We start from the raw sequence: 24,431 nt of genomic DNA on the forward strand, positions 1-24,431 counted from the left end.
AGCGCTGCATTTAGAAAATCAGATGTGAAGGAGGTAGAGTTAAGGTTTTGGCTTAATATTTCTGTGTTCTTGTTCAAGTTCAGGATCTGCTTTTATTTTAAAATGTATTCATGAGTGCAAAAGCATATTGTACCTCTGTGCATATGTGTGACTGTAGACACAGTGATTGCTTTGTATTGTGGAGTAGAAAAACAATCCTATCGTGATGTGCTTATGTATTTTTTATTCTTCGAAAACAGTACCAACATCTGTAAGATGTTATTTGAATTACAGCTTATACAGTAAAAATTATAAAAGGCTGAATTCAGTATGAATTTGCCTGTTAAAGTCATGCAACACAAAGAAGGAAGGGTGAGAAAGTAGAACAGAAGTTGGAGTTCAGCATTCCTATGTAAGGTGACTGGTCAGAAAAGATTTCAGTTCACTGATTTGGTGTTAGTAGACATACTCCAGGTCAGTTGGCCTCACCTGCATCCCTGGAAAGGTGATGAAACAACTCATTCTGTATTTGAGCTCTAAGGGTGTGGAGGAAAAGAGGGTTATCAGGAGTAGTCAACAGGGATTCGCCAAGGAGAAATAACAGCTTGACCTATCTGATAGGTCACACATCCTATCAGACATCCTTTTGTGATGGAATGTGTGGCTATGTGGATAGATGAGGGGAGAGCAGTGCCTACCCTGATTTCAGCAAGGCTTTTGACACTGTCTCCCATAACATCCTCATAGGTAAGCTCAGGAGGTGTGGGTTGAGAATTGGCTGAAGAGATGGTCCCAGAGCTGTGGACAGTGGTGGTGCAGAGTCTGATTGCAGGCCCACTGCTAGTGGTGTTCCCTAAGGGGCCAATACTGGGTCCAGCCTTGTTCAACTTATTTCTCAGTGATCTGGATAAAGGGACAGAATGTAATCTCAGCAAGTTTGTTGCTGATACAGAACTAGGAGGAGTGTCTGATTTGCCAGAAGCCTGTGTAGCTATTCAGCAAGAGCTGGACAGGCTGGAGAGTTGGGTGGAGAGGATCTTAATGAAGTTCCATGAAGGCAGGTGCAGGGTCCTGCACCTGTGGAAGAATAACCCCCTAAACCAATACAGGGGGCTCAGCTGCTGGGAAGCAGCTCTGTGGAGAAGGACCTGGGAATCCTGATGGACAACATGCTGTCCATGAGCCAGCAGCACCCTTATGGCCAAGGAGGCCAAAGGTATCCAGAGGAGCATGAGAAGCATTGCCAGCAGGTCAAGAGAGATGATCCTGCCTCTATTTTGCCCTAGTGGGGCCTCATCTGGAGTGCTGTGTCCAGTTCTGGGCTCTCTAGTTCAATAAAGGCAAGGAACTACTGGAAAGAGTTTAGTGGAGGGTTGTGGAGATGATAAGGGAACTGGAGCATCTCTTACGAGAGGAGGCTGTTTAGCCAGGAGAAGAGCAAACAGGGTTTTATCAATGCATAGATATATCTTAAGGGCAGGTGTCAAAAGGATGGAACCAGGCTCTTTTCAGTGGTGCCCAGCAACAGAACAAGGGGCAATGGGCACAAACTGAAACAGGAAGTTCCATATAGATATGATCCATCCATCCTTACTTTGAGGGTGTCAGAGCACTGGAACAGGCTGCACAGGGAGGCTGTGGGGTCTCCTTCTCTGGAGATGTGCACAGGTGAACCTGCTTTAGAAGGGGATTGAAGAAATGATCTGCAGAGGTCCCTTTCAACCCAAACCATTCTGTGTTTTTGTGCATCTATGACTTGGCTTGATAGTCAACTGTCTGACTAAAACTAGTCATGAGAGCACAGTATATGGCCGACTAAAACTGCTTGAGTGTTTATATACTTCAGGGGAAAACACAGTTTTGAAGAATAAGCTTTTATTGGTTTGGCAGAATGATTTTATCGGAGTGCTAGAGGAGAGGCAGGATAATAGGATGAGATGAAGTAATCTAACTGCTCTGAAATAGCCCAGCTGCTACAATTTTGCATCTGATTATGGATTTCAAACTAGAAGATTTTACAGTTTCCTTTGAGGCAGTAACAGTAACAGTTTATGGAAAGAGCCAACACTTACCTTGTCTTTCTCTTACTCTGCAGGTGCTTGGCACACTGAATTTACTGATCTGTGTAGGATTTGTGCTGTGGTCTATTTACTGAAGATGTGAAACAACATCAAGTCTGTGATTGGAGTTACTGACTGACTGGATGAAATTTTAGTCCTTGTGATGCACATGGACATGGAATTATAAGTAATTCTAGCTTCTTCTCCCCTCCCTTCCCCTCACTCAGCTATCTCAGGGTTCATAGAGATTTCAATGGTTTGTGTGCCTGTAAGTTTGGAACAGAAGTGACCAAAAATGGGGGACCAGCAATTGTATAAAACTAATCATACTGCCAACAACAATGAGAACTTGTACTACGAACAACACCAAATGAACTCCCTTCCATCTCTAAATCATAGCTATGGGACATCTGTTATGGATGCTCCCCAGGCGTCTCCCCTCTCCCCTCCATTTCCCCAAGATTCAAGGGACAGTATAGCTTTGCCTGTAGGTTCAAAAAGTCTTGGGTCGATGGATGCATCTAGACAAACCAGTTGGACACATTCTGGCTCAGGAAACCATGTCCCAGCGAGGAACAGTTTCAATAATCAAAGCGCAATGTGGAGCCCCCTCGGGCAGGGGGAATCCCATGATGGATACCAATATCCTTACCCTCAACCCAGTGAAAACCGATCGCAAAAAATTACCAGTGGGGTCCTGCACAAATTGGACTCCTTTACACAAGTATTTGCTAACCAAAATCTGAGAATTCAAGTCAACAACATGGCTCAGGTTCTGCACACCGAGTCTTCAATGGTGGATAATTCCAGTGACAGTGCTCTCAGGCAGCTGCTCTCCCAGAAGCCGCCTGTTGAGCAACAGCCCGTAACTTCCACCGTACAAAGATACCAACCAGTGCCACAGCAAACACACCAGAGTTTTGCAAGCACACAGCAAAAGCAACAAATGCAAGTCATGCAGCACCAACAGTTGTACTACGACTACCAGCAGCACTTATCACAGATGCAGATGCATTCTGCGTTCCAGCAGGGACAGGCGCACGTTCCACAAATGCAGTCCCAGCAGCTCCTACCACAACAGATGCAGCACTTGCAGCAGCCTCAGTACTACGCTCAGCCCCAGCAGGGACACCAGCGGCTCTCCATCCAGGAGATCCAGCAGCAGCAGCCAGCTCGGCAGCAGCGGCAGTGTCCGGTGCAGCTCGCTCAGTATTACCAAACACAACCTGTCATGCAGCAGTTGCAGCAGCAGCAGCAGCAGATGCAATTGCCACTTCCTCCGTATCACAGGGAACCCGATCCAAAGACTATGCATGAACCACACCAGTACTCTCAGGATCCCAGTCATCCTGTGCAGCTTATCCAGTTGGGAGCAGTGCCTCAGTATTGCTTCCAAGATCCCCACGAACAGTACAGGCACTTGTACCCCCAGAGTCTGCTGCAGCAGCAAGATCAGCAGAAGCAATACCTGAGTGAGAGCAGAGTGCCATCCCTGAACTCTCACATTGGCCTCACTCCACCAGAGACCGCCGACGACCCCGCACGGCAGGAGATCAATTCTGTTGGTAATGCTGCCCCTCACCGAACTCTTTTGCCGCCCTCGGGAGTTCATCTGAACAACAAAAGCTCTCAGCAAGACTCTCCTAGCACCACGTGGTCTCAGGTAGGTGGTATTTTAGATCCATGCCCAGCCAGATTTGTTTGCAGAAGAGTAGCAAAGTGTGGAAACTAAGCAGTTTCCACAGAGGCAGAAGGCGGGGATGTGAGCTGTGGGCATCTCTGGGATGGGGAACTGTTGGGAAACTTCATTACCAGACTTTTGTCTACAGCTCTGGGTTGGCTTTGGGCCAGGCTGGCAGCAGCACAGAACTGCTGCTGCAAGACTGCTGCTTTCCTTGTGAGAGGCTTTGGGAAGTTCTGCCTCAGTTTCTGGGAAGGAGAGACCCAGTTACAACCAAGCCTTCTTGGTAATTTTTCAACACTGCAGGCTCAGTTTTTCAGGAGCAGTTAGTTAACTCAGTTTCCAAATGCAGTGCTTCTGGGTCAAAGCAAAGGCTTCAAACAGCAGGTGAGTGAAGAAAACTTGAACTAGCAGTGCTCACAGGGGCAGATTTGAAGTCTGGCTCTCAACTCAGAGGCTTTTAATTGTAGTAAAATTGTATGCAAAATGCAGACTCAAAGCTGTGAGGACCTTAATTTACACAATATTTCCTGAAAAATTATTTTCTCAACTTTTTCCCCTCTTTTCCGTTCTCCTGTTTTGATAGCCGGTGCAACTGTCAGATGGCAGACTGCAGCCACTGTCCCCAGAACAAAGGTATTTTAAAAAGATTATTTTTGTCTTTCTAATTAAATATGAGTAATGCAAAGGAGATCTGTATACAGGGGGAAAAACATACAGTCTGGGTGCATAATAATTGTTGCTCTTCTAGAAACACCTTTTGCTCTATGCTTTGTGATTTTAAGTTTGTATGATTTCCAGCATCCCCCCATAGCAATAGACTCAAATTAATGCTTTCTTTATATTAAAAAAAGAAAAGGAAGGGAACCAAATAAAAACCAAAATCAGAGGGGCTCCAGTGTTGCATTTACAAGAAAAGGGATGCTGTGTGGTCTGGATTTTTATCTTTGGCATCAGAGATCTTCTGTTTATTTCTTAAGGTCTCACCTCTGAAGGGCCAAGGTGTCCATCAGAGGGGTTGCCTACCATAAATTAGAGGCATTGTGTCCAAGTATTTGTTAATTGTTTTCACAAGTGGGGAAATGCAGATCTGTCATGGTAGAGCTCACAGATCTCAGGTGTTCTGTATTGATGAGCATGTCCTGCTCAAAACTTCCATTTTCCCCATTTTGGGAGCAGCTGATCTAGGTTATTGGCCACATATTCCACAGCAGTCACCACGTGCTTACTTGTATATCATTACCATCTAGCTGTAAAATTTATTAACTTCCTTGATTAAAAAAGCTCCTTCTGCAACAAAGGGAACATGCCAAACTAATGTTTTTTCTTCTGTTCCATGCTTTAAAAAAATGAAAATAAAAATAGTGGCCAAAACAGAGAAACACTTCCTGAGAGAGCTGATGCGAAGAACAAGCTAATGTGTTCAATATGCTTGAAGGAATTTAAGAGTTTGCCTGCTCTAAATGGTCACATGAGGTCACACGGAGGAGTAAGAGCATCTCCTAACTTCAAACAGGTAGCAATCCATTTGACTTCAGTATTTGGCACAGTCCTTTTGTGTTGATGTTTGCTTGCTTTGCCATGCTTTGCTTTGCTGTCAAAACTTGTTCTTCTCAGCACTGTTTTGTTATGTCATACCCCATGGAAGTGAAAATGCACATAGTTCTGTTAGTTTGTAGGCCAGAAGTCTTGTTTTGAGGACAGAGGCAGTGGTGGAGGACAGATCAGTGTTTGTCCTCTGTTTCTCTGCACGTTACAGGACACCCTACCAAGTCATGTCAGGAGTGTCTAATTTTTTTCCTCCTAATGTTTGTTTATTATATTAGAAATACCAGGAATATCAACTCTTCCTTATTTTCATTTGAACTACTTGGATGACTAAGGAATATTTATTGGAAGCTTTCCCAGGCTTTAACTGGAAGAGCAGAATTGTTGAATCTTTGACAGCTTTCTTCCAAAGTGTTTTAGTTGTATAGGTATCAACAAATACCAAACCAAGAATGTGTTTGAGTTGTTCTGAATAAAAATAACTTGCCCTGTCAGTCAGTCTTTATCCTGACAATTTGGAAATTCTTTCCTAACAGGGAATACCATAGGAAGGCAAAGAGCTACCTGAGTTCCACAGTTTGTGCCTTTGTTTTTAGTTGGGTGATGGAGAATTCTGTGTCTGTAATGATAAAAAGAGACATGTTTGTCTCCCCTCCTGCAAGTTAACCTTGTAAAGATGCTTCAGGTGATTATTTATCACCAAGACTGAACCCTGAGCAGGAGTCACAAGTAGCCTGCCAACTCCATTTGAGGCAAAGCAAGAGTCCCAGGAAGGAACACTGTTGTGTGTTTTGTAACCCTGGCCACTTCTTTTCAGCCACGGTGCACACATTGTGTAGTGCATCAATCCCAAAGCAGCGCTCCCTCACTCGGGCTGAAAGCCTTTAATTGTCTGTGCAGGATGAAGGAGAGAAACCACCACAGCAGCCGCTGCCTAAAGAGGTGGATGGCCTCGCGCCCATCGTCATGCCAGTGTCTGTCCCTGTAAAGCTTCTGTCACCTGAGCCCAGCACGCAGCCCTCTGCCAGCACTGCCACAGTCACAGACAAGCCTGCCAACTCTGTGTCAGATGATGAGATGCCCGTTCTCGTGAAGATGACTTACTCTCCACCGTGCAGTCCAAAAGTGGCCAACCCCTGCTCATCCTCTGTGAGTGCTGTGTTTCTTGCCACTAACTGTCCTGTGCTTATTAAATCCCTTTGCTTGTAGTGCTGCTACTTTCTAAAACGTCTGTATTTTAGAATATTTTCTGGAATCTTTATGATTCCTAATAATTAAAAAAGTCCCATACCATCAGAGTATTTCTTCCTTAATGATTTGAAAATATTAGTTTTCCTTTGCTGAGGAATCAAGATCTCAGTTGAAAACAAATAATTTGAAATTGGAATGTGATATTCTTTCCTCCCACTAGAACAAAGGGATTTACTCTCTTTTTACTGGTTTTGTTTTTTCCTTTTCAGGCTGCTTCATTGTTACGTTATTGCTTAAAATCGGCAGTTTTATTTCTTCCTGTTTTCTGAAGTCAGATATATGTGCTTCTCATTTCAGCCAAAGAGAGTGCAGTGCTTAGAGTGTGTGCTCTAAGCAATACGAAACTCAGAGTTTTGCAGTGAAGTAATTTTTCCCTTTCTCCCTGCCTGCATCAGCTCCAAGGGTTAATCACTGGGATTTCTGATACAGGAAAAATAGCTCTGCTTAATGCTTTCATTTTGCTTATAAAACTGAAATGGTCAGGCAGCACAAGGAATTGATGCGTGCTTGAATGAGACACGAGAACGCTCATTATTATTTTCCTGAAGAAGTCCTGGAGCAAGCAATATTTATTTCATGTTCTGGTGTAGAAATGGATTCTGCTCGTTCCTTCAAATCCATTTTGGCAGACTACGCCATGATAAGGGATTGCTGGGGAGTATAAGTACTGTATGGTATCATCTGTACAATGCAGAGAAATGTCCTTGCGATATTTTTGATTTTCCTTACCTTCTCCATGTGAGACTGATGGGCAAATGAGGAATCAGCATTACACCAGCATGGGTGACTCCTTACAGTAGTCACTCCTCATTCCCACTAATTTTAAATATATATAATATATACATGTATATGTGAAATCTTTCCTCTCTTCCTTTAAGACAGAGGCTTTACATATGAACTTCCACTTTACTGTGAAAGCCGTCATTTCACAATACTTAGTAACCCAGCAGTAGAAATTTTCATTTCTATTTCTAGTTCCTCTAAAGAATAGGGACAGTCTTTTCTGAATCCTCAAGCTCTGAGTGGGAGATCTTCTCTAGAGACACTAGAGTAGGTGGCTTGGGCTTGTGTATTTCTGCAACGTATATAAAGTGACTGTGATTAAATCTGCCAGTGTTTGGTGAAATGCACATTCATTCCCTCAAACTTAGCTTGTGGTCTTTGTTATTGCCCAAGCAAACCAAACTCACGCAGTTCCCTCTCTGGACACTATCTTTTATATAAGCAGTAGCACTGGAAACATTAAAAGATCAACAGATCCACGGTTTCCTCCTCTTTTGTAAAGAGATTGTGCCATTGGAGAGGAATTTTTTTTAATACCAAAGAACCAAAGCTGTGTTGCATTCATTTATACTGTGCTTTGAGCTTTCCAGAAAAACTCCCACAAAATTCATGGAATCAGTAAAATGAAACAGCAAAAAGGAACTAAACATTTAGCAATGCTACAAGGACGGTGAGCTGAGGCTAGCAGTCAAGTGACATCCATCAGGATCTGTCCAGATATCAATGTGCAGCAGCAGGGCCCAGAAGTATGCATTCTGTCTTGGGTAATGGGAATCAGTTACTAGAACTTCAGAGAAGTAGGGTGGTTCTTCAGGGGTGGTTCTGCACTCAGAGCCCATGGACTCCACTATCTCCTTTACTGCTCAGTGTGACCTTTTTTGAAAGCAGTGTTGGCACAGGTATGCTCTAGGTGAATCAGTGTAGGAGGTGGAGGTGTTCAGGATTTCTAAGATGTGTCGATTTGCTTTAGACTTGTGAGAAAGGAGTACCAGCTCTTTCAGCCTCGGAGAGCAGAACAAAATGAGCCCTTAATCAAAAACTTGGATCTGGCCTTCTGTCTGGGACTTTTTTTAGGTTTTGCATTGTTTGGATTTTTTTCCTCGAGTTTTGGGTTTTTTCCCGCTTTCTCCTTTATGAACACTAAATGTTCACCATCTTGATAGACTTTACCTGTCATTACAGGTAACTTTCACTGTTCCAAATATCCTCTGCAAAGCTGTAATTTCTTCCCTGCAGAAGCAAAACTATTCCAAAACTAATTTTTTTTAACAGAGAAAAAAATGTCAACAGCTGTTGGAGAGGATGCAGCCATGATCTAACAAAGAGGACAGGACCTCTGTAATCAAAAACATTTCCTCAAGCTGGAACTTATTAACATAAGGGATAAAGGGTGACAGTGCTAATGCTTGTTTAACATGATTTTTATTGGGTGAATGTGACTCTCAAGAACCACCCATGGTGTAAAGATGTATGTTGTCTAAACATACACTGTAGTAATTTGCTTTATGTAGTAGTAGAATTTACCAGATGATGCAGACATTCTGGAGTAACGCTGTCAAAATTTTCTTCTGCTTCTCAAAGTTATTCTAAAGATGACCTACAGCCTAAGTATCTAAAGGCAGTACATTTAATAATATTGTGTACATCTACCAGCTTCTGTGTGTTCTTAAAGCACAGCCTGAGGACCTGTTTTTTCCTACCTTATCCCCACTCCTCCAAGAAATCCAGATTCCAGGTTTGCATATGTTCTGTGCCTTCTGCTTCTGTATACTCTAGGGCTTTGTTATTAAATTATTTTTAACATTCAAATTCTAGAAGTCTGGGCATGTTAATAGTGTGTGAATTTCCCAAGTGGTCATCTACTACCCTTTTTTCTCCAAGGAAAGAGGAGAGAGTTAAGTTCAAGATTTGTTGCAGCTGGACTGTAATCAAGCTGATGGGAATGTAGTGATAAGAGGCAAAGAATTTGAATTTATTACATTTTTCTTCCTTTCCTGCTGCTGAGTACTGCAGTAATTTAACGGAGCTCATGTGTCCTTTCTGGTCTCACTAAACAAATGTATTAGAAAACCTCTCATATAAAGTTTCTAGTAAATTGTGACTGGGTAATGGAAGTTCCTCCCTGTGTGCATGATCAGCGCAAACAGAAGTGCCCAGAGTGCCTGGGTAGTGATGAAGAAGGGTGTGGGAGACTCATGGTCTGGGAGAGCAGTTCCCTGCACTTTCAAAAGCTGACAGCAGCCTCTCCATGTCTGCCTCTATGGCTCAGCCCTACCTTGACTCAGATGGCTTGCTGCTGGAGGTGAAGGGTAATTTGTCCTGGTTTTAACTTACTCCCCGAGGTTTCTGTGTAGTGCCAGATACTCTGCTGGCCAAGGTTATTACAGGGGTACCTGAATAACTGCCTGGTGGTAACAGCTTTTCTGTGGCCATTGCCCAAAGCTGTACAGCATTGTGTGCAAACCACAGTTAAGTCTGAATGATAAGATTCTCTGTATTTTCATTTAGGAAACTAGCAAAAAACCTCATCCAAGTGCTGTAAAATTGGAAGAAAACTTCAAACCATTGCAGGACAAGAAGAAGTATCGGCACAGACCCGAACCTCTCTTCATACCTCCTCCTTCATTCAACCTCAGCATGTCCCACTCCGGTGCCACTCTGTACCAGAGTCAGCTTCGCTCTCCCCGTGTTCTGGGCGATCACCTGCTGGACCGAACGCACGAGCTGCCCCCCTACACTCCGCCACCCATGCTCAGCCCCGTCCGGCAAGGCTCTGGTCTCTTCAGCAGTGTTCTCACCTCCCACAGCACATCACACACTCAGCTGCCACTTACTCCACTGACACCCACACCACGGGTGCTCCTGTGTCGGTCTAGTAAGTATTGCATTTACAGAGCAGCAGTACAAAGGAGAGACCACTGTCCTCTCTTCTCATGTCAGCATGTTGATAGGCTTTCTGTGTGCTCCCATGCATGGCCAGTTCTGCAGCTTCACAGGAAAAGTCCATTTTAGTGGCAGTTTTGCCTTGGATTTTGCAAAGTTAAGGCATAAAGGGAATAAGAGGAGCCTAATCTGCCAGTAAGGCTGTGATCATTCCATGTGGTCTGCCCCAAGAAAGGACCACCTTACCTCTCATTATATCTGGGCCTTCTGAAGTGGAAGGAAAAGACCTAGTTTGAGACATGGGGTTCATATTAAGTATTTGTTGTTCAAGACTTCACAAGAAAAGGTGTATAATCACTCAGAATCAGGGTAGTAGAAACCTCTGCAAGTTCAGACATTTCTATTATGTATAAAATTTAGACTGTTTCTAGATATCGATAAAGGATCATTTTTGCATCATAGATTGGAGTAATGTTAGTAGAGAGGTGGCAGTGCAGGTGTTAGTAGGGAGGTGGCAGTGCAGCCTGGGAGGGTCAGCAGCAGCAAAACAGCAATACTCAAATTCCAATCTCTGTTTCAGATAGTATTGATGGAAGTGTCATTCCAGTGACGCCTGGGCCTGGAGAACAGACTGTTGAACCGTAAGAAAAATAATATTTTTTGTCACCGCTTTTATAGATTAGCTCCAGCCTAGAGCCTGTGGCCTGAAGTGTTATGAACCAGGCAGGAAGTATTCAGCTGCCTGAAATCATGTTGGGCTGGATGCATTTAATGTTTCTGTGGATGGTGGCTGAGGACATTTGGAGCAAAGTGGCTGTGGAAGATTTAGGTGTCATGGCTCAAAGTTAGTGATGGCTGGGAAGAGTGCTGTGAGGAAAACATGCCAATCCAGTACTCTTGCTTTTGTGTGTGTGTATATATATATATATATATAAAAAGAGTGGAGCTTTGGAGTGGTGGTGTTACCTGGTAGGTTCCCCAGGGCAAAGTGCAAAAAGGTTTGTCCCTCAGCAGTAATGGCTCTTTTTGCTCTCTGCTGAAGAGTACCATTCTCTGTGGAACGGAAATTTGCTGTTTCTGATGTCTAGCCTCTTTGCTAGTCATGCATATAAACTAGCTTGGGTTGTCCCTAAGGTACGATGTCTCAGTATGGCTTAAATTGCATATTGAAATTTTTGTTTTTCCCCAAGAGATCACTTCTCTCTAGTATTCAAAATACTTATCCCACTGGGAGTAAAGCACTGCATAAAGCAATCTGACACAATTTCCTGCCACTTCAGTGCAATAAAAGTTTTGTTGGAAATAAAGTGAACGCTAATCTGACTTTTGTTTTTTCTACACATTGTTTAGTTGCATACTTATTTATTTATTCCTCTTTATAGGCGAATCAATATTGGGTCCAGGTTCCAGGCTGACATTCCTGAGCTGCAGGACAGATTGCTAATGGAGAAAGATGTGCACAAGGCTACTTTGGTTTGGAAACCATGGCCAGAACTGGAGAACAAAGTCTTCCAACAAAGAGGTATAATGGCTTGCCATTTTAGAAGTTCCTACGTCAGCCTGTGCCTGTTGAAGAAATATGCATTGATTTCTCGTGTCTGTACTGAACAAAATGTTCAAGAGAATATTAATTGCTGAGAGTGCAGAGCAAGAGACTAGAGCTACATGGTACAGGTTCAGAGCAACAGCATTGTAAAGTGGCATTTAAAGGGAAGTCTGGATGATCTGTTTTCTGGCAGCTAAGTGGGAAAGGTCATTGTTGGGAAGTTGGGTACTGAACTAGTAAAGGCAGAGGTCACAGCTGAGAGGCAGCTGATGGATCCTGGGCCTGTCCTGTGACCATAGTTGAAAGGAGATGTGCAGTCTTGGTGGGTTCAACCAGTCCTGAGGAGATTTTTTCCCTGCTTCTAATATGGTTAATTCTGTTTCGCCACCCTGGCTGGAGCCTTCTTGGCACAGCAACTTCACTGGTGTGTGCTGGTCATTGCCTCACAGGCAGATCTCTGGCTCTGGAATAGCCTGTCCCATCCCAAGGATGTGCTCTGTTACATCCTCTCCTCAGTGATCCTAAAACAAGGACATGAAATGCTGAGGAGAAAACGTGTGGAAGAATCTGCTGCCCTGAACTATGTAGTCTTTGAGGGGCATTACAGGATCCTTGGCTCCTTAGATGTTTCACTGACAGGGTACTGTATTAGCAGTAAAATGTTGACTTGTTTCTGACAGTGGAAGACCTTTTAAATATGAGCTGTTCCAGTGTGTTACCTGGTGGAGGAACTAACTCAGAATACGCTTTGCACTCTCTCTTTGAAGCAAAAGGAGATATTATGGTAAGATAAAAAAGCTGAAAGGGGAGATATGATCCTCTTCTGCAGATAAATTAGCATGCTTTATTAAATGGATTTAGATATGGTTATATAAAAAAGATTTCTGATTGATTTGAAATGATGCTTTAAACATCCTGTAACATTTTTGGGGAATGACTTTTCCCTTTATTCTCTAATAAATTTAAATTTCAAAGCAGTGCCTCTCTGAAGGCTTACTGTATATTTCATATAGATAAGATTACTTAGTTTATAGCCTTGGGGCTTTGAATGTCTCCCAGTGCTTGCTCCAGCCCTGATATTTCACAGGCTTTATATTTGGTCACAGAGAGCTTAGTCCTCCTCTAGCCCTTATAAAAAAAACCTTTTTTTTTTTTTTTTGAGCAGCAATCACATCTACTTATTTGTTCAGAACTGTGAGGTAATTGCACACAGTTCTTATATAAATAATGCATTTCAAATATTTGCATTAGTTTAGTGATGGGAATGTTATTAACTAAGGCAAAACATCCATTTTGCCCAGTGTTAGGGAAAGGCAAGGCCCCTTGCACCAGTTCCTGGAAAGCCAATATAAAACCAAATGCAACAAAACATGGGGCTGGAATGAGTCTCACTGGATTGGCTAATACAGTGGGTTTTAGCTTGTGTCCCAGTTTCCTTAGGCTCTGTTAGCGGTATCTGAGGGGAATGTGGAATGTGTCAGGATATGGAATTTGCTTTACAGAGAGTCTGCATTTTCAGGGGAAAAAATTGAGGGATCCATAAATCCTCTGTTTTCCTGGTCTGAAGGACTGTTAGCTATACTTGCAGTCATTCTTGACAGATATTGACCTAAACAGATATTCTAAAATATTTTATACTATAAAATATTTTATGCTATAAATATACGTATGCTGTCAAACCAACCCTTAAATATATTATATATAAATAGTATTAATTAACACTATCAAGTCAAACACTATAAATGTATTTGTTTGTGGCAAGCAGAAGGGAGGGAAAGAGCTGGAAGTTGCTAAGTAATAGTCACATTTCTGTTCATTAAGGCAAGATAGGTGCACATTAGGTGCTCTTCTGTGAGGTACAGTGTTAAAGGGCCTTGAAGTAATTTGATGTGATTTTATATGACAGAAAAGAGAAAGAAGAGAAAATTAATTCATATCCTCATACCAAATAGTCTTCTAAATGCAGTTTTATGCTACAGCTGATTGCTTTTTCTAATTCCGTTTTTTCCTGCTCTTTCATTTAGGTTGCTCTTGAAAAGCTGCTGTTGAGAAAGCCAGTGAGACTGAAGTGTCATCCTTTGGCAAATTACCACTATGCTGGTAGGTTTCCTTGTGATCTTTCTATCTGTTACACAGTCCAAGCCTGGCGTTCCAGGCTGGAGCATGGGATCACGTTGCACACTCTGCTGTCTGCTGCAGGGATGGCAGCATTTAATAGAGATGATATGGACAGTGCCAAGGGTACTCCCAGAGCTGTTTGTTGCGAGTTTAGCAGTTTCATACGTGACTGACAAATGTACAGAAGCTTTGGATCCATGTTGCTGTGTAGGATTCTATGGATTTAAGTGCCTTGAGTGATTATTTTTCTGTGTTAAACTGAAATTTAACAATTTCATTTCCTTTTAAAACTGCTTCTATTTGTAATTTATAATTTAGTATCACTAATGTCTTAATTTTCTGTACATAATCTGCCATCCTGCCTGCTTCTTCTGAGTTGATGGTGCACAATAAATGAATATGATAATCACGAGCACCATTCCAAAGAGGCAGTGCTGTAACTCTTACTAGCATCCTAGTGCTGCTTACAGAGCCTCTGTGTGGGAATCTAGTTAAAAAAAAAAAAAGTCTGGGTTGATGACTTGTTTCATAAAACACAGCAAGAGCTGCATTGTGGTGTGAAACAGAAGTGAAATACAAATGTGGTGTTAAGTCCCTGGACTCAGGTGTGTCACCTGAGCAGAGATGGGAAATGTCTCTCCTCTGCAGCCCCCCATGCTATTGCTTAATGCTTTGTAGTGGCTGACAACTGCTGAGACACAAAACAAGTTTTTTTACATAAGACAGTTTGAACTTCATCTCCAGTTCAGGCTCAATAGGAAATGAGCCAAGAGTCTTCTGGTGGTCAATCACAGTGTCCAAGGTCACGTACCCATTTCAGTTACAGTCTCTGTGCAAGGTAAGTGTAGAAGCAGCCTACTTCCTGGCTGTAGCAGCCCACTGGAAAGACTTCCAAGCAACACAAAGTCTTTGTAAAGCAATTCGTTAACCCCTTGGCCTGAGAACAAGAACAGAAACATGTTTGATGGCAGCTGATAATGACAGAGAATAAATGTGAACGTCAGGTTTTCAGTTTTGTCTGAGGGAGGTGCTTGGTGCCTGTGATAGCAGTTCTGTTGCATTCCAAAAGGGTGGACATGGGAATGGATGGAGAAGGAGGACATCAGCCAGGAACTTTGATCAGGGTCTTTTGCCTGAAGAGATGACACTAAATCATATGTGTGAGACAGTTCAAGGGCATGAGAGCAGGAAGATGAGGAGATACCCCACAGCCTCTTCATCTAAGTAGCAGAGCAGATAAGAAATTGCTGCCTGTGTGGCAGAGGAGGAACAGTCTTGACCAAAGCAACTTCACAGTAGTTTCAGAAAGAATTCATTGGGATTCAGGGAGGAGCCAAGAGACTGTTTTGCTTCATTTCACATAAGATGATGCTAATCCTTGGTAACTAGCACTGAGACCTGTGGACACCTTTGAATCCCTATTTCTTAAGCAGGAAAGAAAGTTTGATTGTGCTTATCACAGCATGAAATAAAATCTCACCAGTCTTGATTTAAGTGCCATAAAATAACAAGACAAAGCACTACTTGCTAATGGTCTAGCATGCAACATGTAATTGCAACTTAATATTGACAGCATTGCTCTAGCACTGTGCAGCAGCTCTTGAATAACAGTTTATTTCTGATTGATAATCAGCCACTTGAGGCATATGAGAATTTTTCACAATCTAGTGCATGAATAGCTTTAATATGACTTCAAGTGGCATCATTTTGGGATAACTTCATGTTTTCTGCTCCATACTCAGAAATCATGGTTCCCAGGCTTGCCACATTTGAAGGTGGAATACACTGAAACAGAGCATGCCACTTACTCATGAGAATTAACTCGTTAGAGTACCACGAACAACAGATATCCAGACTCATCCTTAGCATTGCCTTTGAATGATGGCACAGGCAAATAGCTCACCTTTGAAACTTGTTAGCTTTTGAAGGGAAGCCACTTGTAAAACTTGAAGATTTTCTGTTGTGTGCCAAGAGAGCTGGCTGGACATACTGACCCAGAGCTCCCTGGAAGAGAACACCCTAATCTCTGTCCTAAGACTTTGCCATCTGTCAGGGTATTGTTTTAGGAAGAGAGAGAGCACCTACCTAATACAAGAGGGACACAGTTGCAAACACTTGAATTGTTCTCCTTTGAACAGTGGAGTTTCTCAGGTCTGAAGTTCTGCAGTGAGATGTGCAGGAGAGATGGTCTCTGACATAGGGCATTTCAGGCATTCTGGAAGCTTCTTGTATGTGCTGTGACAGGATTGTGGGTCAGACCCAGCATATGTTGTATGTAGTGGATTTCAGCTACCTCTCCACGGGGCTCCCTGGGTATACACGGAGCCCCCTTGAAACCCACAAGTTGGGCCCAAAGCACACAAATGAGTAGGACATACTTCATGTCAGTTAGTCAGTGCAAAACCAGTATGGCAGGTGAAACAAAATGTGGAATCAATATCTAAACATAAAGATCAGCTTTAACATTTGATCCGTATTCTAAAGCCCCAAATTCTTTTTGCTGCATTGCAGATCTCTCTCTATGCACGTTCTCTATATCTCCCTCAAGCTAACAAGAGCAAAAGTGGTTTCCCAGCAACCAGAGTTAAAAACAGCTTTTCTTCTGTTTCTTTTCCTACACAGGATTTATTCTATTAATTAGGTTACTTCCAATTAACCCGCATAATCTTATAAGGGTCTCTGCTAATACCACAGCTATTGGGGAAAGTATGCAAGGCCCAAATTCTCCATAGGTGTACAACAAAATTAGTTCATGGAAGTGATTCTATGTTATTTTTATTGTGTTGTCTTTTTCGGAGGGTGGGGTAGAGGCAGGAGAGCAGAATGACTAGAAAAAAAGAAAATTTCTCCCGATGTTTTCATGCTTTTTGAAGTTATGTTTTGGCATAATAGAGTAGCCTCCTGGACTGAATGAGTGCATTAACCCCTGCACAAAGGGAGGGTAAATGCAAATGACTGACAACTCGTGTAAGAAGGGAATGATGGTGGTTCAGGGTGGGAAAAGATGGAAAGGCAGTGTGTCAGCAGAAAGATCTCTGGGTGATAACAGAGTAAGTAAAACTCATGGCTTGAAGCCAGTGCCTTTCTCTGATGCTTAAGAGAGCTTTAAGTGTAAATCTCTGTAGAAGTAACTAATTTGTGCTTATATCCAGTACTGGAAGAGCCTGCAGAAAACAGGTTGCAGAAAAGTTAATTTTGTAGTTTTCAGCATATAAAGGAGTGATGAGATACCTGCTCTGAGCTTGTAAGCCTGGGAGCTGATGCTGAAAACCAAAACATTTGCAGTTAATAACATTGCTATTTTTTTGGTAGACAAAAGTAACTTGTAGAGTTCAATACCGTTGTGTGGTGCCAAGACCAAAGTTAATTCAAACTGGTGCAGAGGCAAGCATTTCTATGGAGAGTAGTAACACTGACAGGAATATTTGGGATTTCTTTTCATAAAAGTTTTACATGTTTCAGAAATTCTCAGACAGAACTAGAATCTTCTCATAGTGTAAGTCATTTCAAAGGCATGCACTTTATGACTTCTTGCATATCCTTCCTTTAATGTATGTAACGCTGCCCACTCCTAACAAACAGAACATTGCTTTGATGCATCAGAGCAATTCTGTGCTCCTTCTGTTTCTCAATATTAGTCAAAGCATAAATTCAGTTCAATTTAAATGTTGATTTCATATTTTCATGGGCAGTTAGGCCAGGGGACCAAACACAGAATAACAATATTCAGAAGTTTTATACACAGCTTCCATTAAATGATAAAAAACAACTTAATGCATATTGCACATTGCTACAGTCTCTACCTGCTTGTGACCTCTGCCAGAGAGGGTTTAAATGCCTTTTCCCAAACCATGCAAGTGAAGAGCTGCAAAAGGATCTTACAGAAGGAGAACAAAAGCACGTATGAACTTCTGTGTCATCAAATGTAAAGTGGCATACATGAGAATAAACAATTCAAGCCTTACATATGAAATTATGAGCTCTGTGGTGGTATACTTCTCAATCAGAATGAAAGTTTGGGATTGTAATGCTCGTTCTAAGAAAGCAGCAGCTGTATTTTACAACAGCTAAATAAATAATCAAGCGTTATGAGGATAGAAAACATGGCGATGCCACTGTGAAAGTCTGGATTTTATGTGGACTTCTGTGTGCCTTTCTGGTCTTCTTGTCTTTATAGGAATGTTTTAGTACTGGTAAAGGTTCAGAGTGGGGACAGCAGTAATGTTTGGGAGTGATAGGAAGGGTACACCGAATAGCATGGAGGTGATGGTCAAGGTTGGGTTCACTTTCTCTTCCACTTCAAGAATGAAGGGTCATCCAGTGAAGCTACTGGGAGCCAGGAAACAAAGAAAAGGAGGTGACTTCCTGCAGAGGGTTCACTGATCTGTGAAACTCCTTGGCAAAAGATGCTTTGGGTACAAGAAGTTTAATTGATTGAAAGGAAGAGTGGCTCAGCACTTACATGGGGAGTTATTAAATAAGCAAATTGCAACAGACTCAGGAAATCCCCTGTGCCAAACATGGTCAAAGGTTAGGAAAAATTAGGGAGAGGCATTATATTTGCTTGCCCTGATCTTACTGTTTCTGAGGCAACTTCCTGCCACCACTGCTGGAGAACCAGTACTAGTTAGATGGACTTCAGCCCTGAGTCAGCACAGCCACGCTTGTATTTGGGTAGCAGCAATCACTCACATGTGCTTGGGACTTCCCGGTTCTCATTCCAGATCAACGTAAAGGTGGTGAGTTTTTATCATTCATAATGATTTCACTTTCTTTTTAAGGCTCTGACAAATGGACACATCAAGAAAGGAGACTGTTCAAAGAGGCATTGTCCACCTACAGCAAAGATTTCATATTTGTACAGAAAATGGTACGGTTATTTCTGTTCTGTCAGTCGCTGGGTTGTTTTTTTTTCCTTTTGCTCTATTCTGTTGCTCTTCATTTTCCCTCCAGTGCTAGACTAGATGACAGCAGGCATAGAGGCAGCAGTGGTTACAAGAACACCGATAGGAGTGGTATATTCCTTGGGTGTACCTGTGCATTAGATACCAGTAAAAAAAAGTTACAAATAAATAAAGTTGTTTTTCTTGTTTTTACATGTGAAAGGTTTCACACCTGGAATCCAAATCATGGCATGTTATGTGTGGGATAAGTATGGTTTTCCATTATCATCTTGGTGTTCTCTGGCAGTTTGTTACAAAGTACCAGAGTCTCTGGCATTGAGCCTGGTGCCAGAAAGGGTTGAAACTTGTTAATAAAGAGAGAACGTGTTTGGGCTTACTTTTCATGTTCTGCCACAAAGCAGAAAAGACAAGGTTATAAACCTCAGAGCACAATACCCTACTTGTTAGCTCAAATGTTGAAAAATATGTGGGTTTATGTGAGTCAAGTCTTAATTCCTAGATTTCTCAGTGGTACTGTACAACTCAGCAACAAGAGTACGTTCTGAGTCATTTTCTGTCTGGAGTTTAGAGAATCCCAGCAAAGTCTACTGAAGTTGAAAAAGCCAATGCAAATATGACAGGAAAAAAATTTTAAAAATAATTATTCTACAGAACTATTCCTGCTGTAGTCAAACTGCCTTTTTTTCTTTTTTTCCATTTGAATGTTTGAGGAATAAAGCCTACCTCTTGGAATATATTAAAATTGCATTGAATGAAAGCAAAAAATTAAAAGTGGACTATTTCTGCAATTCCTTAACTACAGGTTAAGTCTAAGACAGTTGCACAATGTGTGGAATACTACTACACCTGGAAGAAAATCTTGCGTTTGGGACGGAAACACAGAACGCGTTTAGAGAAGAAAAGAGATGAATGCTTGGTAAGTCGAAAAGAAGACGAAAAGCTTTAACACTTGATAATTTTTGTTTGTCCTGTTTTGAGGAGGAGGTTGAATTATGTCACATAGGTATCTTGCAATAGAAATTATTCCATAACTTTAAATTACATTCTGTATGAACATTTTGTGACCTCAGCTACACCAAGATTTGTGTGGTTGGACTGAAGCCAGATAAAAGTGCATTATCAAACTGTAGTCCAGGGAAACCTCTGTAAATTATGCCTGTGCCCATGTGTGCTCCTAAAGGCTGCTCTAACATTCCAGTACAAATACCACTTGGGGTGTGTTGGTTTGTGGGTTGGGTTTTTTTTTGGTTGGTTGTTTTGAGGAGGTTGTTAAAGTAATTTGACTACAAGTACATGGCCTTTCTGATGGCAGAGGACAGACAGCACTGTGCCTGGCATCTGTAGATCTTTGGAGCCACAGCTCCATTATACACATGGAGGCTATTTTGAGCACTGCAGAGAAGCTTTATGTGCTACAGCTTATCCATTAAGGAGTGGTAGCCTCCAGTAAGACCAGAAGTCCATTCAGGATGGGAAGAAATACTGATACTGGGTAGCACACTTGACTAAACTAAATGCCATTTCAGAACTCTGTATATCCTACTGTCCAGTGCTGTCTATCTATGACAATATTTCTAGTGTTCCTTAAATGCACTGTCTGTTTTAGACAAGTGGAGAAGAGGAAGTATTAGAAGAAGATGAGGAGATCGAAGATGACAGAAAGGAAGAAAGGGAAATGCAGAAATCACCTGACCCACCAGCAATCTCTCTTGTTGGACCCATAGATCTACCTGCTGTTCAGGGTCTTTCACTGTCTTCATCCTCCTTCATCTGTGAAATGCCAAACTGTGGCGCTGTACGTGTGTTTGGTATATTTAAGGGGGAGAGGGTGGTGGTGGTGGTCATGTGTGTAAACTACTGAATTGTGGTTTTGACTGCTGCTAATTTCCACCCCACAAAATATAAGGAGTTTGATCTGTACAGAAAACTGAATTCTGATGTACCAGTTAGAAATACTTTATGGGAACAACTCTGGTTAGGTTACAGAAGCTGAATAATAGGGTAGCTCACCGCTTTGTTTTATTGTGACTATCTTCAACTATAGTGGGGTATTACTGAAAGCAAGCAATATATCCAGTACTACACCATTTGCGCGAGTACATGGTGCATATTGGACGTGTACACTTGTTCTGTTGTGATATGCATTCAGCATCCTACTTTCTGCAGTTCCAGTGTTTTCTTGTGACTTCTCGGGGTTTATTTTTTTGTGTGTGTGTTGTTTTTTCCCCCCCTCCCCACCACCCTGCTCCCTGCCAGGTGTTCAGTTCCCGACAAGCCCTGAACGGCCACGCTCGCATTCACGGAGGTACGAACCAGGTGACGAAAACGCGCTGCCCCATGGCCGGCACCAAGCAGAAATCTGGTACGCAGAGCGGATACTGCTCCATCAAGAGCTCACCTGCCCACAGCACAACGAGCGGCGAGACTGACCCAACGACCATTTTCCCTTGCAAGGAGTGTGGCAGGTGAGTTTGTCAGTCTGCAGTGCAGCATTGCCTTTGCCTGTTGAGATTCCAGATCAGCAGTGCTGTGAAAAAACTCTGTGTTTTTCTCTGTCTTGAAAGAAGCTTTCCCCCTAGATGATATGTTCTCTTACCAAAACTGTCAGAGTTAGGTTTGCATGACATTTTGTATAGTATTTACTCCTATTTTCCACTTACCTGCTAGAATATCTACATCTGACATTCCAGCTTCCTACTTCTTCACAGACTTGGATGTGACAGTGGGCAACTTTTTCTGTGCTTAAGTTTGTCCATCCTAACGTGGTAATCCTTCACTTTTTCCCTGTTCTGCAAGATGGTTGTGAAAGTGATAGAGGGAAAATTAGGATGTGCATAGATACTGAAGCAGGTGTGGGGGAGCTACAAACTACCCCTGGCAAAATCAGAGTAGGTCATTTTGATACCATCAGGATGAATAAATCTGGTAATATGTCCCTGAAATTCGCACCATGGCATTGCAGACTTCACTGACTTCTATTTCAGGACAAGGAAGCAAATGTACTGATAAGTTGTTGAGTCTTTTTTGGCTCATTTCATCAAAAAGCAGTGCATTTCAATCCGATTTTTTTTTCCTTTAAAATTTAGGGTCTTCTTCAAAATCAAAAGCCGCAATGCTCATATGAAGACTCACAGACAGCAAGAAGAACAGCAAAGGCAGAAGGCTCAGAAAGCTGCTGTGGCAGCAGAAATGGCAGCCACTATTGCAAGAACTACTGGGCCAGCTGGGCATAGTTTGATTCCCCTGGATCACATGAGTTTGGTTAAACATGTTGAAAATGTTGGTGACATTGATGATGATGTTGTTCCGGATCTGGGTGATGTTATGGAAGAGAATGAAGTCATGGATGCTGACCTTCTACTGGATGATGAAGATCCAGATCTACTGCAGGATGATGCTGAGTTGTAAATAAAGTTGTTTGATAGACAGCTACTGAGCACACCCTGAATGGATCAATCAGGAAACCTGGACTGCTTGTTTATTCCCACTGATTGTAAACTACCTGTTGAAAATTATAATTCTTTTATCCAGGTCTAGAAAAAAAAATCTGCTTTTTTTCCCTTTTTTTTTTTTTTATTAATTTGTGTTTTGGGGGAAGAAATAAATAATTGGTACAAATATTCTTATAAGGTGTTTTTATCTGAGCTCTTTTTGCTGATAACTTCCAAGGCTACTAATTACAGAAGTTCATGGTTCTGCTATCAGTTCCTACCAGATGGTCCTGGTAGAATCTTTAGTCTTTAACTCTTCCAAGTTTCATTTTACCCCAATTACAAGAGTAATTTTCACACAGTTCTGATGAAACACTTTTTTTTTTGCCTATATTGGATCATTTCCAGGATCTTCTAGGGAGTAAATGTCATCTCTCTTAAAGATATGATTACATTATTTGTCTTTGTGCTTCCATTTCAAGTGAGATGGAGGAAAAAAAAATCTGGTTTAACTGTGAAAGAGTTAGTAATATTGCAATTCATTTTCAATTCTGTCTTGGTTACACAGGACATTTTAGACCTTCCATTTTAGCGAGGTTTTGATCTGCTGATTTTAAAATGACCTAATTTCAAGAATTGAAGAAGGAAAATGATTGTTCGGTGGTTCACATTCTCTGATGGGAACTCTGAATCAGGAACACTGCCTTGGTAAATCAGATTGCACTGGAAATATTGTCCCGTGACAATAAATCACACTGTGGAATAGCCATCTCTGTGGTTTTAGAGAGGCGTATGCTTGAGCAGTGCTTGCTCTCTCACCAGGCAAACACAGGGAAGCATTCTTGCCATTGGAAAAGAGACTGATACGCTTTCAGCACCTAGATATAATGTGTTATTCTTGTGCCATTTTCAGTCCTCTTCATTACATCAAATTCAGCTGTTGTTTATTTATTATAAACGTGCTGCAAAGGTGAGTTGATGTCACTGCTTAATGACCATTTCTCCTCCCTTAGGTTCAGATCTACATGCTGGACACCTGACACGGTTTATATAAATTTAGATTTGGTTCTCTGATTAAACAGGATATTGAAAGAATTGTACGTTGGCAGAATAAAACAATTAAGGAAGAAATGGAGTTAGGTTGAGTGGACCTTTAATTACAGAATACGAATGCTGAGCTCTCATAGGCAGCAACACTGATTTTCTTGTGAATTTTGCACAGTAGAGGAGTATTGTTAACCTTATAAAATATTTTATAAGATTTATTTCAGATCTTCCAGGCTTCAGGTTTGTTTGGGATTTTTTGATGGGTTGGGTTTTCTTTTATTGGGTTCTTTTTGCCATATTTCTGATACCTTCACCAGAATCTGAGGGATGGTGAGTCTTACTTTCTACTTGTTATCCTTGTTTATCTATGCAAAATGAGCGTAAATCACAGCACTTTTATAGGAGTCACCGGACCACACATGTTCAGAACCAGTGGGACCCCCCTGACAGAGAGAGGTGCCTTCTCTGTCAAAGCCAAATATGTGAAGCCAAATGACCTCAAGTTTCTGCTTAAGGTCGAATGTTCTGATACTAAAGAACAACCCTTCAGAAGAATGGAAATAACTTCTCCGTTTCCGGTTAGTGAAGTTCCTGTGTACATGGTTGTTACAGTGTTTTGGGGGCGTTTCCAGAGGTTTTGCAGTAGGTGAATTTTGACCAGTGGGTGAATTGCACTCCTGTCACATAAGAGGTGAAGATCTCAGTCATTTGTACCCCTGAGCTTCAGGAGATCAGGCAGCAGCAGCCTTTAGTTTCCCAAACTGCCATTCAGCACATTCCCCAGCAGCTCCTGTCCGTGCTGTGACATTTTATTTTACAGGGGCCACATGCAACCCAGGTTCAGCAGGCTGGGTGCTCAGCTATGTACCACCAGTGACAATCACTGACAAAATCTCAGATAGTGCAAGTCTTCATGGTTTGCCAAGTGGTTTGCTTTTGTGGGCATTAAAACGTGTTGGCTTTCAGAGGCCGCTGTTAGAAACAGCCCAGCAGAGCCTATTCTTCCTCTCCCAAGCTTGCCTCATTTTGAACTTTTAAGGATCATTGTGAGTAAGGCTCTACACTGGAAAATGGACAGGTTTTCAGGTTCCTGATGGTTAAAAACTGTTTAAGCGAAATGATGATTGAAATCAGAGTTCTGATTGAAGAACTGAGTGAAATACAGTAGAAACTTAGGGGCTTGATTCTGAAGAGCAGCTC

The 24,431-nt window shown here is 41.9% G+C and overlaps 1 protein-coding gene across 3 annotated transcripts in view; it reads left to right on the forward strand.

Annotated features, from left to right (window-relative positions):
* The window catches only part of TRERF1 (transcriptional regulating factor 1), a 98,619-nt gene extending 76,237 nt beyond the window's left edge, over positions 1–22,382 (forward strand). For 2 of the 3 annotated variants that reach the window (XM_066316130.1, XM_066316131.1), the window contains exons 4-17: positions 2,075–3,702; positions 4,307–4,356; positions 5,086–5,236; positions 6,169–6,417; positions 9,811–10,177; positions 10,766–10,826; positions 11,568–11,707; positions 12,412–12,515; positions 13,756–13,831; positions 18,631–18,719; positions 19,556–19,669; positions 20,360–20,548; positions 21,010–21,218; positions 21,840–22,382. In XM_066316130.1, coding sequence (XP_066172227.1) covers positions 2,335–3,702; positions 4,307–4,356; positions 5,086–5,236; positions 6,169–6,417; positions 9,811–10,177; positions 10,766–10,826; positions 11,568–11,707; positions 12,412–12,515; positions 13,756–13,831; positions 18,631–18,719; positions 19,556–19,669; positions 20,360–20,548; positions 21,010–21,218; positions 21,840–22,161 — 3,489 coding nt within the window. In that variant the 5' untranslated portion in view covers positions 2,075–2,334 and the 3' untranslated portion in view covers positions 22,162–22,382. The remainder of the gene's footprint in view (positions 1–2,074; positions 3,703–4,306; positions 4,357–5,085; positions 5,237–6,168; positions 6,418–9,810; positions 10,178–10,765; positions 10,827–11,567; positions 11,708–12,411; positions 12,516–13,755; positions 13,832–18,630; positions 18,720–19,555; positions 19,670–20,359; positions 20,549–21,009; positions 21,219–21,839) is intronic. The other variant, XM_066316132.1, reaches the window with a different exon arrangement.
* Positions 22,383–24,431: the final 2,049 nt, after the last annotated feature.

The sequence above is a fragment of the Sylvia atricapilla genome, chromosome 3 (genome assembly GCF_009819655.1).
Source record: "Sylvia atricapilla isolate bSylAtr1 chromosome 3, bSylAtr1.pri, whole genome shotgun sequence".
In the NCBI taxonomy this organism is placed as follows: Eukaryota; Metazoa; Chordata; class Aves; order Passeriformes; family Sylviidae; genus Sylvia; species Sylvia atricapilla.